Source organism: Alexandromys fortis, unplaced genomic scaffold, assembly GCF_014885135.2.
Source record: "Alexandromys fortis isolate MF-2015 unplaced genomic scaffold, M_Fortis_MF-2015_v1.1 scaffold_58, whole genome shotgun sequence".
In the NCBI taxonomy this organism is placed as follows: domain Eukaryota; kingdom Metazoa; phylum Chordata; class Mammalia; order Rodentia; family Cricetidae; genus Alexandromys; species Alexandromys fortis.
Window position 1 is genome coordinate 3,838,794 of NW_026067940.1, and position 17,089 is coordinate 3,855,882.

The window sequence follows — 17,089 nt, forward strand, 5'->3', positions numbered from 1 at the left end:
GAAATCACCCTACTTGACAAATCAAGGGCAATCTAGGAATTCTAAGTGTGTCTAATGAGTTAAAATGCAAATCTGGGATAAAACGAATTCCCAGACTTTAAAAAAGAGAATAGTAACTGACTCTGAGAAGTGGGTCCAAGAATTCTGTCACAAGGGCTGGAGAGATGGCTCAGTGGCTGAGCATTTACTGTTCTTGCAGAAGACCTGATTTTGGTTCACAACCTTCTGTAACTCCACCAGGGGATCTAATGACCTTTGGGTTCCTACATGTATAAGGTACCCACCCACCTACGCACAAACACATGTACAGTAAGTGCTACCTGTCACTAATGATAAATTCACATTTGTCTTCTTTGTATGAATCTAGTACATGAACAGCAGACTGCTACTGAGTGACAGTGTAGGAATAGCCTACACGGCAGATGCAGAACACAGACTTATTCGTAGATGCACTGTACATATGTGCCAGCTACCTTGTGTATAAAACCATCACTGTTACACTGGGATACAGTTAGAGACATAATATAGTCTTTCTGTCTAGGCAGCTCCAGCCTTTACATTCAGTCTTTCACACAGTATAGGGATGAACTGACTTATATTTTAATCTGTTATCTCTGTCACTTAATGGGATAACAGGACTGAGAGGTTAGAATGCTGGCCAGTTAACACCCCACACCCACCAAAAGATTATGAAATCACAATAGAAGATTTAAGTTTAGCAATTAATTGTTTGGAATATTTGTCATGGGCCAGGCATGGTGGTATATACCTGTAATCCCAGACCTGGGAGGCAGAGACACTCCTCTGTGCGTCTGAGGTTAGCCTTGGCCACATAGCAAGATTCCATCCCAACATACAACAACACAGAATGTTGAACAAATGAAAGCTACACTACAATAATCTTGACCGGCTATATAAACCAGAGTGAAAGCTGAAAACAATTAAACACTGACAAAAGTGCACACTGCCTTCTTCCAGCTTTAAGGCTCCTGAAAAACTGCCCTCCCGCAGCCTGAGGGTAATGATTTTAACAGCTATTTTTCATCTATTCAAACAGTCTGTGTCTCTAGTGATGGTAATTTGACAAAATATTTTAACATTCTGATTGTATAGCAATACAACCAGTTAAGTCCCAGACACACATTTAGGATAAACACATACTTAACAATAAGTTTTATTTATTTTCCAAGTTTAAAAGTTTTCAAAATACATATGTACAAGATAAATAAAACAAACTATCCTTAAAGCATCACTGCACAGCAGAGTTCATAAACATACAAGGTCTTTTATAAGGTACAAATATTATGTCATCAAACACAAAGAAAAACATTCAAGAAAAGCAAGCAAGAGAGAGCACCTTGTCACAGACACTATTAATTAAGAAGGACCAGGACAAACTCTCTGAACATCGGGGTGGAATTTCTTTTCTATGCCTCCTAGTGGCCTGGCTTTCCTTTTCTGTGCGGAGCTGCACTCCCGAGAGTCACCAGGCTCTGAGGAGTTGTCTAGCACCTCTTCATCAGCCTGAAAAGAGAGGGAGTGAAACACAACATCCACACTACACTAATGGAAAAAAGCCACAGCTCTGTATGCTATTTCCTGATAGTCCTTGTTATAAGATTTTAGTGTGTATATATGTATATAAAAACAACTTCATCAATTATTTTTACATACTTTATTTTTTCACTTCAAACTTTATCAACTCAAAAAGCTAGACATAATTGATGTATGCCTATAACGAACAAGAGGCTTAGGTAAGAGGACTACAGTTTCAGGTTAGCCTGGACTACACAGTAAGTTCAAGTCAGTTAGGGCTATATAAATATGGTCTCAAAAAACCAAACTACTCTGTCAGCTTAGACACCCTTTTCCATGAGTGGTCCCATAAGAAATAAAACTTTCCCCCTTAACCTGATCTTCTCATTGCTTTTGTAATTAGTCTCTGGCTCAATATTAAATAGGACAAACAAGAAAAAAAAATGAGAGCCAGGCGGTGGTGGCACACGCCTTTAATCCCAGCACTCTAGAGGCAGAGACAGGTGGATCTCTGTGAGTTTGAGGCCAGCCTGGTCTACAGAACGAATCCCAGGGCAGGCTCCAAAGCTACACAGAGAAAACATCTTGGGGAAAAAAAAATAAAAAATGAGTCACCTTTTCTCCACCCCTGTCACAAGAACATAACAATATCAAGCAGATGCTGCCTGCCTCTAGTGCTGTCAACAGATGTTGTTAGGGAAGAAGCCAGCTGCCAGTTGAGCATCTAAGTATTTTGTTAAATACTTTTTAGATCGTTACAACAGGAGAAGGAATTCAACTAGCCATTCTAGAGTAGACTATGAATTTAGCAGATTTAATAATTATTTAGATATTTATGTTTATTTGTAAGTGCTTGATCTGGGATACAAATCTGTATTCTTTTTTTAAAAAAGATGTATTTTATTTTTAATTATGTACATATGTATGTGGGTTTCTGTACATGTGAGTGCAGGTGCCTGTGGAATCCAGAAGGTGTCAGATCCCTAAGAGCTGTAAGTACAGGCAGCTGTGAGCCTCCTGACAGGGATGCTGGGTGCTGAGTTAGGGTCCTTGATAGAGGATTATGCCCTCTTAACCACTAAGCTTATTCTCCAACCCCTGACATACCCTATAATAGTATATACACATATATGTGCGTACATGTTTATACCTCATATTAATCCTCTGAGAATTCCAATCAATATATTTGATGATATTCACTCCCTACTGACATACACTACAATAGTATATACACATATATATGTGTACAGGTGTATATCTTGTATTAATCCTTTGAGAATTCCATATGATGTGTTCAATATTTACTCCCTACTGACATACGTTACAATATGTATATACACATATATATGTGTATGTGCATATATCTCATATTGTATAAATCCTTTGAGAATTCCATATGATGTGTTTGATATTTACTCCTTACTGACATAAACTACAATATGTATAGACACACATATATGTACATGTGTATATCTCTATTGCATTAATCCTTTGAGAAGTTCATACAATGTGTTTGATGATATTCACTCCCTAATTCTCCCCCTAACTTTACCCAGATCCACCCCCCATCTTTCTCCAACATTGTGCCCTCTTTTTGTTTTTAACTTAAAATTTTTTTTGAGACAAGGTCTCACTGTGTATTCCTGGCTGGCCTGGAACTTACTGTGTAGACCAGGCTAGCCTCAAACTCACAGAGATCTGCCTGCCTCCGCCTCCTGAGTGATGAGATTAAAAGCATGTACCACCACACTGGACCTTAAAATGTTTTTGTTTTATGTGTTTTGAAATATAAACCACCAAGTCCAATTTGCAGTGCCCATATACTCTTTGGTGTGGAGCCATCCACTAGAGCATGGTTAATCTATGAGGCCTTAAAAGAAAACAGACTCTTCATCCCCACAGCTATCAACTGTCAACTGCTATCAATTTTATTAGCGCCCCAGTCAGGGGTGGGTGCTCATTAGGCCCTCCTCTCTCCATGGATATAATACTTGAACTGGCAATATTAGTAATATCATACCTTTTGTTTTTGTCTTGCATGAATCTCTGTCCATTGCCTGGCATTCTTGATAAAAGCTATCTTATTATATTTAAATTCTGAGGACTGAAATGAAATCAGAGTTAAGACAGAGAAACAGTGATATGCTGGAACTTCAGCTCTAGCTGCTGAAGTATTAAAAGTACAAATAAAGTAAGCTATATGCTACCAAAGACACGCGGATACGTACAATGTCAGCCATTAGTGGGTCATCAGGATTGGGTTCTGCCATGAGCAGCTGAATAGAGGCCAATACAGTAGCGATGTTGAGGGATGGTCTCCACGCACCCTATGCACAAATGCACATTGCTTTTGTATTAGAATGTGACATTGTTGAGCCAGGCATGGTGAGTCATGCCTGTAATCTCTGCACTTATAAGGTAGAGGCAGAAGGACCAGGAGTTTAAGGCCATCCTTGGCTATGTGACACATTGTCTCAAAAGATCAAAAAGAATGTGACACTATATTTATATAATCCAGGGACTTTTTGTTTGTCTGTCTGAAACAGGGTTTCATGTAATCCGTGCTGGTCTTGGACTTGTTATGTTATTGAGGAAGACCTTTTAATTCCTGATCCTCCTGCTTCCCTCTTTTTTTTTTTGGTTTTGTTTTTTCGAGAAAGAGTTTCTCTGTATAACAGTTCTGACTGTCTTAGAACTCACTCTGTAGACCAGGCTGGCCTTGAACTCACAGAGATCCACCTGCTTCTGCCTCCTTAGTACTAGGATTAAAGGTGTGCACCACCACTGCCTTTTAAGTACCAAGAAAACTGTTGAAACCCTCTGAAGAATCAACTCTTTAGCCCCTACTCACTTTTGGTGGCAATTTGAGAATATCTAGACAAATCCTTCCACTAGAATCAATGTTTGGATGATAGATTGGAGTCAGAAATCTGATCTGTGGCGGTTCAAATGGGTACCTGGGAATATATGAGAACAGAAAATTACTTTTGTGCTGCTTCATAATTACAGGCATGCATTACCATACTGGGACTTAATTTTATTTATTTATTTATAAATATAGCTCACAGGTCCAATTAATGGTGCCCATACACTCATGGATATGAAGCCATCCACCAGAGGATGGTTAACCTATGAAAGGCCTTAAATAAACTGACTCTTGGGGCTGGAGAGACGGCTCAGTGGTTAAGAGCATTGCCTGCTCTTACAAAGGTCCTGAGTTCAATTCCCAGCAACCATATGGTGGCTCACAACCATCTGTAATGAAGTCTGGTGCCCTATTCTGGCCTGCAGACATACAGACAGAATATTGTATCCATAACAAATAAATAAATAAATAAATAAATAAATAAATAAATATTTTAAAAAACTGACTCTTCATTCCCCCAGGGGCTATCAACTCTCATCAATTTTATTAGCGCCTAAGTTAGGGGTGAGGGCTCATTCTAAATTTTAAATAGTTTCTTGGTCACTAGCAGCTATATATAAAATAATGACGGCATTTTAAAAATGTCAGAAAAACAGCATTTGGAAGACACATTTGCCAACAATCAAAAAGTTGAAATAGTGGTACAGAAAACACTTAGAAAACCACCACCTTGGGCTAGAGAGATGGCTCAGTGGTTAAGAGCATTGCCTGCTCTTCCAAAGGTCCTGAGTTCAATTCCCGGCAACCACATGGTGGCTCACAACCATCTGTAATGAGGTCTGGTGCCCTCTTCTGGCCTGCACGCATACACACAGACAGAATATTGTATACATAATAAATAAATAAATATTTAAAAAAAAAAAAGAAAACCACCACCTTCTAAACACTATCAAGTATCTCCCAAAAGTAAGACACTGTCCTACTGCAATACCATTATAACCATAAAAAGTTTTTAAAAGTAAAGTAATTCCCTAGTTACCATTTACTATTCAAACTTCCTAGTCTCCAAATTTTGAAAAAGGATTTTTTAAATTTTATTTTTATATGTGTGATTGCCTGCACATATGTGTGCCTCTGCATCATATATATGCATAGTACTTGGAGGCCAGAAGAGGATGTAGGATCCCCTGGAACTGGGGTTATAGGTGGTTGTGAGCTGCCACATGGGTGCTGGGAACTGAACCCAGATCCTCTGTGAGAGCAGCCACTAAGTCACCTCTCCAGTCTCCAAATTTTTTTACAGCTATGTTTTACAAACAGGCTCCAACTAGACTTAACATTGTATTTAGTTTTCATATCTCTTTAAGTGACACACAAACCTTGAAAAATTCCCAGTCTATTTTCAGAATTGATATATGACACAATTAAGCTACTCATTCAGGGCCAGGACCCAACCTGGTAGACAGATGTCCAGTTTCAATAGTTAAGATACTCATCTCACCTCTACTTGATCCTACACAAAGAGCTGAAAGGAGACTTGACTGAAGGGGCCTTAACAGTGAGGTGGAAAAAACAATGGTGGTTGCCAAAGGTTGGTGTCAGGGACAGCTACTCAGAGTGGATTTGTAATGGGTATGAAGTTACAATTGGGAAGATGAAAAAGTTCTGGAGACAATAGTAATAGTTGCATAACAGTGTGAAAATGTATACTTAAATGGTCACAAAAGCCAATTTTATGTTATATAAAATACATATTTACCACAGTTTTTAGATACGATGTAGTCCATTATTTAGAGAGGGAAACCAAACTCCAGAGACAGGACTTACAACATTAAGTTTGGCTGGGCGGTGGTGGCGCACGCCTGTAATCCCAGCACTCGGGAGGCAGAGGCAGGTGGATCTCTGAGTTCGAGGCCAGCCTGGTCTACAAAGGAAGTTCCAGGACAGGCTCCAAAGCTACAGAGAAACCCTGTCTCGAACCCCCCCCCCCAAAAAAAAACAAAAAAAAACAACATTAAGTTTGGTATGACTGATCAATACACTAATGCTCTACATACTACTCTGTTCTGTCTTCCAACTGGCTGTGCCCCACTTACAAGCTGATTCTAATTCATACTCACCTCTCAGGAACGATAACTTCCAGCGTGAAAACACCTTTCTCATAAGGTGTGTTGGCTCCACCCAATATTTCTTAAGAAAAGAAAGGGATGAAGAAAAGTTAAAAGGGAATCAGATGATTTGAATTATACATTTGGAGGGTTGAGGATGTAACTCAGTAGCGTGCTTGCCTAGCATACATAAAACCCTAAACTTGGTTCACAGGAAACAATAAAAAAACACATATGGTTATAGTAAGTGAGCCCATCTAGAAAAAACAATTGTGGCTACCAAGAAACTGTGCTAAACTCTGTTCTTCTTTGCCTATAATTCCTTTTTAAGTTCTCTCAGGTTTTAATGTGAATGTAGTTATCCAGGTTGTGTGCCAAGCTGTAGTAGGAGGCCACTTTTTTGTTCCCGGCTGCCCAGAACTGAAATAATCACACAGAAACTCTATTATATTAATTAAGTCACTGCTTGGTCTATTAGCTCTAGCTTCTTATTGGCTAACTCTTACATCTTAACCCATTTAACCCATTTCTATTCATCTGTGTATTGCCTGTGGCTGTGGCTTACTGGCAAGGTTCTGGTGGCTGGCTACAAGTGTCTGGCAATTCCACCTGCCTTCTTTTTCCCAGTATTCTGTTTAGTGCCCTCCACCCGCACCCCCACCTAGTTCTATTCTACCCTATCACAGGCCAAAACAGTTTCTTTATTCATTAACCAATAAAAGCAACACATAAACAGGACTTCCCACACCATAAGATGGCATAGGTTGAAATCTTAGTTCTCCAGAGGTGTGTAGGGGGTGGGATCAGAAAGTCAAGGTCATCCTTGGTTATAGACAAAGTTTGAGGCCAACCCAGGCTACATGAGACCCTTTCTCAAAAGGCAACACAAACAGCAACAGAAACTGTATCAAATGAACTTCACAAAGCCTGTAGTTCTAGATGTAAGAGCTGGAGAGATGGCTCAGAAGTTAAAGAGTATTTGCTGTTCTTGCAAAGGAAGTTCTATCTTGGCACTCCTATCAGGTACCTTACAATTACTGCCTGTAACTCCAACTCAAGAGGATCCAATACCCTCTTCCGGCTCCTTCAGGCACCTGCGCACATGTGCACGTGATCAAACAAATAGAATAAAATCTATATATAAAAAAAGGAATTGGGTGGAGGACAGTAATTCAAAGAGGGTTTTAATTTAGTCTCCATGCAGTGTTTCCTGTCCGTCACTTGGCCTCAAACACTGCTGCACAACTAACAGCTAAACCTGTTTTGTTTTGTTTAAATAACACATATTTTGTGTGTATACACACAATGCCATGGCATGTACATGGAGGTCAGAGGACAACTTATAGGAGTTGGTTCTCTCCTTTCACCATATGGATCCTAGAAATTATGAGTCGTTAGGCTTAATGGCAAATGCCCTTATTCACAGAGCCATCTCCCCTGTCCCAACATCTCCCTCCCACCCCCCAACAAAACCTTTCAGAAAAGATCTCATTCTGCAGCCTAGCTGACTTCAAACTTGAAGCAATCCTCCTCTCTTGCCACAGCCTCCAGAAACCTGGGACTGTAAATATGTGCCACTAATGCCTAGCTGATGACCTTAATTACAAACCAGTAAAAGATATAAGACATCAAAGACCTTATGAAAGCAAACCAACTAAGAAAGATGGCAGGGCTCCTTCACCTTATTCCCTACTTCAAATACACCAATTTGTGAATTTTAGGACAATCTCCAATAAGGTTACAACCATCATCACAGGCATGATGGGATACCTACGAGCTCGCAAATCATCCACTTGGTCCTTTTCCTGCCAGCACGTGATGCCTGGGGGAGGTTCTATGGCTAACATGTGCAGTTCTTTCTTCAGGCGTGAAGCTCTCTGCATGATCTCAAGTAAAAGGAACCATAAACAGTTCACTGCTCCACAGTAAAGTCTTGTGGGGGTGGACTGGAAGAGAAAAGAAGCAACCATGAAATAGCCATAATGACTAGCATTTTCAGCACAGCTTCAATTTAATGAAGAACAGATTCTTAATACTCTTGTGACAAAGGGAGCCTGACTCTTTTCCATTTTTTGCATAAACTTTTACAAATAATAATAATTTAAGAAGCTTAAAATGGATGTCTGCCTCCATTAATAAAGTATGAAATCATGAGGATAGAGCCTGGGTCCAATTCTGCTCTTAAATGTATCCTAAGCATGCCTGAGCAAAGAGAGATTGGGTAGCTAGGTGAAGTCTACATGCTTTGTGAGAGCAAGAACAATGCAGCCAACATTTGGAGACACTTGTAAGTTACTGTTTAAGTGTATGACATTCTCTCTGTGTATTATGGACTCTACAGTTTCCTAACTCTTCAGGGAACTCACTCTATCAACTAGCCCACCTCATTCTAGTATTCCTAATCTTTCTGTCATCAACATCCAAACATACTCAAAGTCTCTGTCATCTAAACACCCAAAAACACATCCACTCAACTAGTAACCACCTAAAGGACACTCTTATTTTGATTACATTATAAATATAATCTCACAAGTTATCTTATTTTCTACAAATTAGACAAACACATCTTTCTTTTCCTTACGGTGCTGTGAAGTGAACCAAGAGCTTATAAGCTTTAACTCATCCTTTTTTTTTTTAATTTTTGAGATAGGTCTCCCTTAGCTGCTCTATTTGCTCGAGCTGACCTTAAGCAAGATGAGAATGCCTTACCGAGAAAAGGTACTAAGCCACATGGCTAAACAAAGATAAGAATTATAGATTCATTTAAGTTGTAAGAACTAGTTAATAATAAGCCTGAGCTAATAGGTCAAACAGATTATAATTAATATAATCCTCCATGTGTTTCTTTGGGACTGAATGGCTGTGGGACCAGGTGGGACAGAAACTTCCTTCTACACTAGGAAGCCCTTAAACCTGTGACTTTCCTACCTTCAGCCTACACCAGGTCCAGCTAATAAATGTATTCTTTTGTTTGCTTATTTGTTTGAGACAGGATTTCTCTGTGTGTAGCTCTGGCTGTACTGGAACTCCCTTTGTAGACCAGACTGGTCTTGAACTCAAATAAATTTGTCTACCTCTGCCTCCCCAGTGGTGGGGTTAAAGGCGTGTGCCACCATTGCCTGGCCTATGAATATATTCTTAATGTTAATCTATTTAAAATTTTTCCCATACACTCACATTTAAAGATATTTTCCTATATATTCTTTAAGTTTAAAAATTATAACTTTTGGGCTGGAGAGATAATTCAGGGCTGATAATCACTTGTTGCTCTGCCAGAGGACCTGGGTTTGGTCCCATGTTGTAGCTCTCAACCACATCTAATACCTTGGGCACCAGGCATGGATGTGGTGCACAGCCATACATGCAGGCAAAATAGTCAACACATAAAATAAAAATAATTTAAAAATATAATTTTGTTCTTTATAATCTTCCAGCTACTAATTGTTTTTGTGCACAGTAAGAGGTAGATGATCAATTTTAATTCTCCCCCCAATGAATAACCAATTGTCCCAGCACTATTTTTTTTTAAAAAAAAAGGAAACTCTGCCCTTCTAATATTACCATAAATTAATTTCCAAACATGTGTGGATCTGTTTTTAGTCTTCCAAATTTTTTCCATTTGTCATCTGAAATATTTTGAATCAAAACTCCACCATCCCAGTTGCTACAGCTTATTTGTTTTCGTTTTTTATTTAAATTGTTTTTAGTTCATGGGCTAGGGATGTAACTTAGTGGTAGAATGCTTGCCTAGTATGAGCGAGACCCTGCACTACTAAAGGTATATGTGAGGGGTGGGAGAAGTCTACATAGTCAAACAGTCATAAAGTAAATAAGTATTGCACATATTAGGATGGGCATGGGTGGCATGCACCTATAATCTCAATAATTGGGAAGCTGAGGCAGGAAGATCAGTAGCACACCATCCTGGGCTATGTAGTTTGAGGCCAGTGTTGGGTATGAGACCCTGTCTCAAACAAACAAAGCTACCTTCTGCTCCCGTGTGGTTGGTCACAGGTGTAATTAGAGCATTAAGTAAGCTGCAACAGGAGGATTACTCTAGGTCTGAGGTTGGCCTGGGTCACAGTGTGAGGTCCTCTGTGTTAGTCACTTTTTCCCTTGCTGTGACAAAATACCAGACAAAAACAAGATAAGAGAAGGAAACGTTTACTGTGGCTCACAGCTTGAGGACACAGTCCAAGGTAGCAGGGACTGCACCACTGCAGGAATAGGAGGCAGCTGGTCACCGTGCACCTGCTTCCACAGGCAGGAAGCAGAGGTAACAGCTGGTGCTCGGCTCACTTTTGCCTTTTTACTCAGCCAGGGACCCCCTGTCCACAGAATGATCCCACCCATATTTATGGTTGGTCTTCCCATCTCAATAAATCCATCTAGAAATGTCTTTATAAACATGCCCAGAGGTTTGTCTCCTAGCTGACTCTAGATTCTATAATTAAATTGCCAATGTTAACCATCTTACCTTTTCTCAAAACAAAATCCCCGGTTTTTTTTTTTTTTACTTATTTTTATTAGTATACATAAATATAACTGATTTTAACTAAAAACCTTAATTCTGACGTTGAATCTCCTTGGGGTTAGGAAGACGGATGGTAATTATAATTAATAGTCAATAATATCCATCTATGTTTATCCCTAATTCATTTCTTATCTTCTTTTTGGAGATAACTTTCATCTTGGCTAGAACTGACACCTGATATTCTTTTCTGATTTTAAGCCTCAAAGGGAAAGCTTTCAACGCTGTGCTGAAGGCTAAAATTTGATACCTCATTTTCTTCTAATTTTGTCCTTATCAGTTTACCATGTTATGCTAGTCTCCCCAAATGAATTAGGAAGTATTGTGACTTTTTAATATACTGATAGTCTAGGAAATGGTTGTTTGGCAAAATTCCACCTTGTGCTGGTGTTAATGTTTTGAGAAAATTAAATTTTAATTTAAATCCACTTAAAAATATTGAAAGTATTATACAAGCTGGGCATTTAATCCCAGCAATTGGGAGGCAGAGGCAGGTGGGTCTCTATGAGTTCAAGGCCAGCCTGGTCAAAAGAGCTTGCTCCAGGACAGCTAGGACTGTTGTTGTACAGAGAAACCCTGCCTCAAAAAACAAAACAAAACAAACAAACTGGTTTAGCCAAGCTTAGGTGACACTAAGCTGTGGTCCTAGCACTTGGGAGTGTGAGATAGGATCTCTGATCACCTTGAGTTTGAGGCCAACCTGGGCTAGACCATTTTTTTTTTTGCCTTTCCTTATTTTTTTCCCAGGCATGTATCAATTCTATTATCTTTACAAATAACATTAAATACTTCTCTGTTGAAATTTTAATTACAACAGTTTCTGTTCCTATCTTTATTATTGCCATCTTTGTACTTTCTTCATTTTTCTTTTTCAGACTAGGGTTCGGATTGTCATGCTCCTCCTTTGCAGGTTAACTCCCTGCCCCCACCCCATCCTCATATCCTCATTTGCATTGAGACGGAGTCTCCTGTATCCCGAGATATGTAGCTGAGGATGACTTTGAGCTTCTGATCCCCTATCTCCAAAAGTTGGGATTACCAGTGTACACCACAATATCCAATTTATATGGCAACGGAGATTGATCCAGGGCTTCACGGAGATTTGGCAAGTCCTCTATCAACTGAACTATATCATCAGTTTTCAAATTTTCTCTTTAAATGTAAGGCTATATATTGCTTTCCAATTTATATTTCATTCCTCCAAATTTTGATCTAAACAATATTCTTTCATCTTTGACATACCTTCATATTCCAGGCTGGCCTGGAAGTCTCTATGCATATAGCCCATGCTGGTCCCATATCCTTCTGCCTCCGTGCCCCATTTGCTAGGAACCACAGGCATGTACCATCAAACCCAGTCTTGATATTGGTTTCTAACATGCTATTTATATCCTTTAAAATTGTTGGGTCTTGCTCAGCATGTTCTACGTGTGCTTAAAAAAAAATTAGAGCTAAGGAGACAGTTCAGTTGGTAAAATGCTTGATGTATCTTTTGAGGACCTGAGTTTAATTCAAGAACTGACACAAAAAGTGGGGTGTGGTGGTGCATGAGTATAATCTCAGCACTTGGTTGGGGGAGAGAGTAGAGAGAAATAACTATTGTAAGATATCCTCCGATCCTCCCACATGTTCTATGGTACACACACACACAGAATAAACATGATCAGAATAAAATAAAAATATGTATTGATCATATATAAAAATAAAATTAGTTAATGCAAAAAAAAAGATACCTCTTCAGCAGCTTAAAAAAAAATAGTTAGCTGTGGTGAGACAGATCTGTAACCATATCACTTAGCAGGCAGAGGCAGGAGGATTACTGAAATTCTGTAGCAGCCTGGTTTATAAGACAAGTTCCAGGCCAGCGGGATTGGAGGGATGGACGACAGACAGGACACGATGGGGCATGTACAACGGACGACTAGATGGGAGTAGTTCAGTGATTAAGCGCACTTGTTGCTTTCACAGAGGACCTGGGTTTGATTCCAGCACCCACATGGTGGCTTACAACCATCCATTTCAGGGGATCCAACAGCCATGCATGTGGTGAAAATAAATGCATGTATGTAAAACATTTATACACACGAAGTAGAAGTAAAATTAACCAGTCCTCTGACTCCCCTTCCATACAATAGGAAAATCTCGTAACTTTTCACCCTGATTTATACTATTTCCCATCTTAATTCTATCATTTTCTGTTTTTAAGACAGGGTTTCTCTTTGTAGCACTGGCTGTTCTGGAGCTTGATTTGTAGACCAGGCTGGCTACAAACTCAGACACTGGCCTGCCTCAGAGTGCTGGGATTAAAGGCAGGTATCACCATACCCAGTCTCTATCATTTTCTTTAGATTTTTTTTCTTCCCTTCCTTCCTTTCTTTTTTGTTTTCGAGACAAGGGTTCTCTGTATAACAGTCCTGGAATTAGCTTTATAGACCAGGCTGGCCTCGAACTGAGATCCGCCGCCTCTGCCTCCCGAGTGCTGGGATTAAAGGCATGCGCCAGCTGCCCGGCTCTCTATCATTTCCTTTAAGCCCACGAAGCACTGCCTTTTTTTTTTTTTTTTTTTTTTTTCCGAGACAGGGTTTCTCCATAGCTTTTTGGTTCCTGTCCTGGAACTAGCTCTTGTAGACCAGGCTGGCCTCGAACTCACAGAGATCCGCCTGCCTCTGCCTCCCGAGTGCTGAGATTTAAAGGCCTGCGCCACCACCACCCGGCTGAAGCACTGCTATTTTATACAGTAAATCTGAAGAACGATTTTCAGCAAACAAAACAAAACCTTCTAAATAGGGGGACTGGCAAAATAGGTCAGAGCGTAAAGGTGCTAGCTGCATGGGCCTGACAACCTGATTTCAACCCAGGCATCCTCAGGAGGAGAGAACAGAGTTGTCTTTTGACAGTCAATTACAATAAAACTGCCTATGAACTGTCATCTGTTTAAAATGAGACCCAGTGGAAAAGCATGCTAGTTGGGATAGAATGGGGAAGAAAAAAAAAAGGCAAGTTCTCTCAAAGAAGCAACCAGACTCTTTTGTTGTTGTTTTGAGGCAGGGTTTCTCTGTGTAGCCTTGGCTGTCCTGGCACTCCCTCTATAGACCAGGCTGGCCTTGAACTCATGGAGATCCACCTGTCTCTGCCTCCCAAGTGCTGGGGTTAAAGGCCTGTGCCACCACTGTATGTTAATACAACTGGTATCTATAAAGTCCTCTGGGGCTGCAGTGATGGTTTAACTGTCAGGAGCACTGGATGCTCTTCCAGAGGACTCAGTTTCAATTCCCAACACCCACTTCTGGCCTCCGTGGGCACCAGGCATACATGTGGTGCACATACATACATGCAGACAAACACTTGTACACATGAAATAAAGTAAAAGATAAAAAATAAAAATAAAGTCCTTTGGTTTAAAAGTCATCTGTTACCGTGTATTTTCTGAACATAAAGGTAAAGGTTCTTTACCGAGCTGCGGCTCGGTGGCATAGCCACTGGAAGCGCCTGGACTGGAAGTCTATTCCAGTCTAGCCTGGGTTACAGCGACACCTGTCCCCAAAACAACAAAACTCCCAACCAAACAACCATGACCAACAAGTTCCTTACAATCTAGCTCCGACAGGTGTTTTCAGTTTTTTAAACTGATGTTTTTTTGCCTCTTTCCCAGTAATTACCTCCCACAAACGTATGCTTACACTGCACTGACTAGTCGTAACATTTGCACACCTCAGTGTGCGTCCACATCAAAAGACAATTCGCAGTCTTTCCACCCTCTCTGCTTCTTCATAAATCTGCAGCCTGTACGATCGATTCACCTCAGATTCGGGAGCGCTAAAGTTTTGTTTTGTCCCCAGGCGGATGCAGGAGGGAGGACGGTAACACTGCTTCGGCGCGCACGGGGCGGTTCTCTCTCCCCGCGGTGTTCCTTTCCGGGCAGTTCGGATACCGGAGCCCTTCCCCAGACTCACCGGAGCCCTTCCCCAGACTCACTGTGATCTCGGGGTGCGTTCTCTCTGTTGCCCCCGGCGCCACTACTCATCAGCTCTGCTTGCCTCCGCCGCGCGCTTCTGCAGGGCCGTGCAGACGCCAGAGACCGTTGAAATGACTCCACCCCCACTCAAGGAATGACTGTGATTGGTTCACAGCCATCCCGGGAGACGCGCGCGCACGCCTATTGGCCAGCGCTCCGAACGTGAGCCCCCTTCACTCAGGCTTCAAATTGGTGCGCGCGCAGTGGTACCAGGAATGCCTAGTCCCCGCTCTCAGCGTGCTTGTAATTCCTCAGGCCGGGAACTTAACCTACAGGAGCGAGGATGAAAGCAACTCGCCACTCTTAATCTGGAGAAACGACCGCTGAATAGCTGTCTTTATTTTTTGTTTTGGCTCTTTTAGACGGGGTCTTGCAATACAGCCCTGCTCTAGTTTGGAACTTGTTATGTAGCTCAGGCTAGCCTGGAACCCCTGGCGTTCCTGCCTCAGCCTCCCGAGTGCTGGAATTAGGCGCGCGCCACGTTGCCCAAGGCTTTAAGTAACACCAGGGGAAACTACCACTTCATTTTTAAGACCAGTAGTTGGAAGATAAAGGTCGAACATGATAGCGCAGACATATTAAGATAAAAGGATCGAGAATTTGAGATCAGCCTAAGCTATATAGATTTCCTCCAACTGGGGAAAAGAAAAATAAAATTAACTTATAATTCTTCTTAATGGAGCATTCCTCCAGGACTCTGAAGAGTAAAGTGGACAAAGTAGATTTCTTCACCATAGGAAGTGTTCAAATGAAAGCTGAGCAAGTTACGGGTAGTGCAAAAAGAGATCCTTCCCATTGCGCGGACACACGGTAGGATGACTGTCCTTTCCCCTCCCCCTTCACTGCTGAAAATCAAACCCAGGTCTTCCTACATACTCTGCCCGTTTTTGATCCCCCGGTCACACAGCAGCCCTGAAATAAATGACTTTTTTTTTTAAAGGTGGACAGGTTTTTTAAAAATTAGTTAAATTATTTTATGTACATTGGTGTTTTGCCTGTTTGCATGTCTGTGTGAGGGTGTTAGATCCTCTGGAACTGGAATTACAGACAGTAGTGAGCAGCCATGTGGGTGCTGGGAATTGAATCAGGGTCCTCTAGGAAGAGCAGCCAGTGCTCTTAATCGCGGAGCCATCTCTTCAGCTCCAATAAATGACTTTTAAGAGCTCTTCCAAATCTAGAAAGGTAATATTTTCTGATCAAGGAAGCACATGCTTATAGCCGAGTTAGCCAGGACTACACAGCCAGAGTGCAGAAGGGTATCTCAAGACCTGAGACTCTGCAGAGCTGGAATTTGGCTTAGACTGTGGGAACCCTGGGACTAGGACCCCAAACCATCTACCAACCACCCCTCCTCTTAACTTTCACTGCTCCTGGACTACTGTGCTGCTTCGGAGCAGCGTTGGCATAGAAATAGCAATTAGTCTCTTTCTCAACTTCTAAGCTGATACAGTGTTGGCTACTGCAGTGATTTCTGCATTTAGTCCAAACTGATGTTAGGCAGCATCTGTTTTGTCTTGTGGAGATCCTCATATTCACTAGGGCTCTGTCTGTGATTCTCCTCTGGGCTTCCCCGCTTTAGCTGTAGAGCTGAACCACCAAGTTGCTAATGAGTTATGCAAATTATTATAAAATTATGAGCTATAAAAAAGCATGTAATTGTCTAATCTGATTTTCAAGGTTCTGTATTTATGGTTACAATTTACTCAATGCAGTAAAGTGTTCTCTGTTACCATTTCGGAGTTACTGCTTATTTTACTACTGGCATTTCCTGATATTTAATCCTTAGTCTTCCACTCCTATTCCAGCAGAGACTGTATGTTAATTAGTCCCACCTTCAGAACTGAAACGGAACCTTCCTTGGATGCTTCTCTGAAAAGCAGAATTAAAAATGTCTCTTAGAAAATTCACAAACTGCAGGGCGGTGGTGAAGTACACCTTTAATCCCCTTTAATCCCGTAAGGGGGGGGGGGGCAGAGACAGGTGGGTCTCTGTGAGTTCAAGGCCAGCCTGGTCTACAGAGTGAGTTAGTTCTA

General features: G+C 41.1%; 1 protein-coding gene across 2 annotated transcripts; it reads right to left on the reverse strand.

Moving 5' to 3' along the window:
- Positions 1–1,158: 1,158 nt before the first annotated feature.
- Ube2t (ubiquitin conjugating enzyme E2 T) lies at positions 1,159–15,128 on the reverse strand. Of its 2 annotated transcripts, none has more exons than XM_050147570.1 (7): positions 15,017–15,128; positions 8,285–8,456; positions 6,523–6,592; positions 4,388–4,493; positions 3,765–3,863; positions 3,557–3,640; positions 1,159–1,524 (listed from the first exon to the last, which is right to left on the reverse strand). In XM_050147570.1, the coding sequence occupies exons 2-7, from the start codon at positions 8,391–8,393 to the stop codon at positions 1,378–1,380; spliced, it is 615 nt and encodes a 204-aa protein (XP_050003527.1). In that variant the 5' UTR covers positions 8,394–8,456; positions 15,017–15,128; the 3' UTR covers positions 1,159–1,377. The 2 variants fall into 2 exon arrangements, with proteins under 2 accessions (XP_050003527.1, XP_050003526.1); XM_050147569.1 differs by lacking the exon at positions 15,017–15,128 and adding an exon at positions 14,842–14,988.
- Between the last annotated feature and the right edge of the window lie 1,961 nt (positions 15,129–17,089).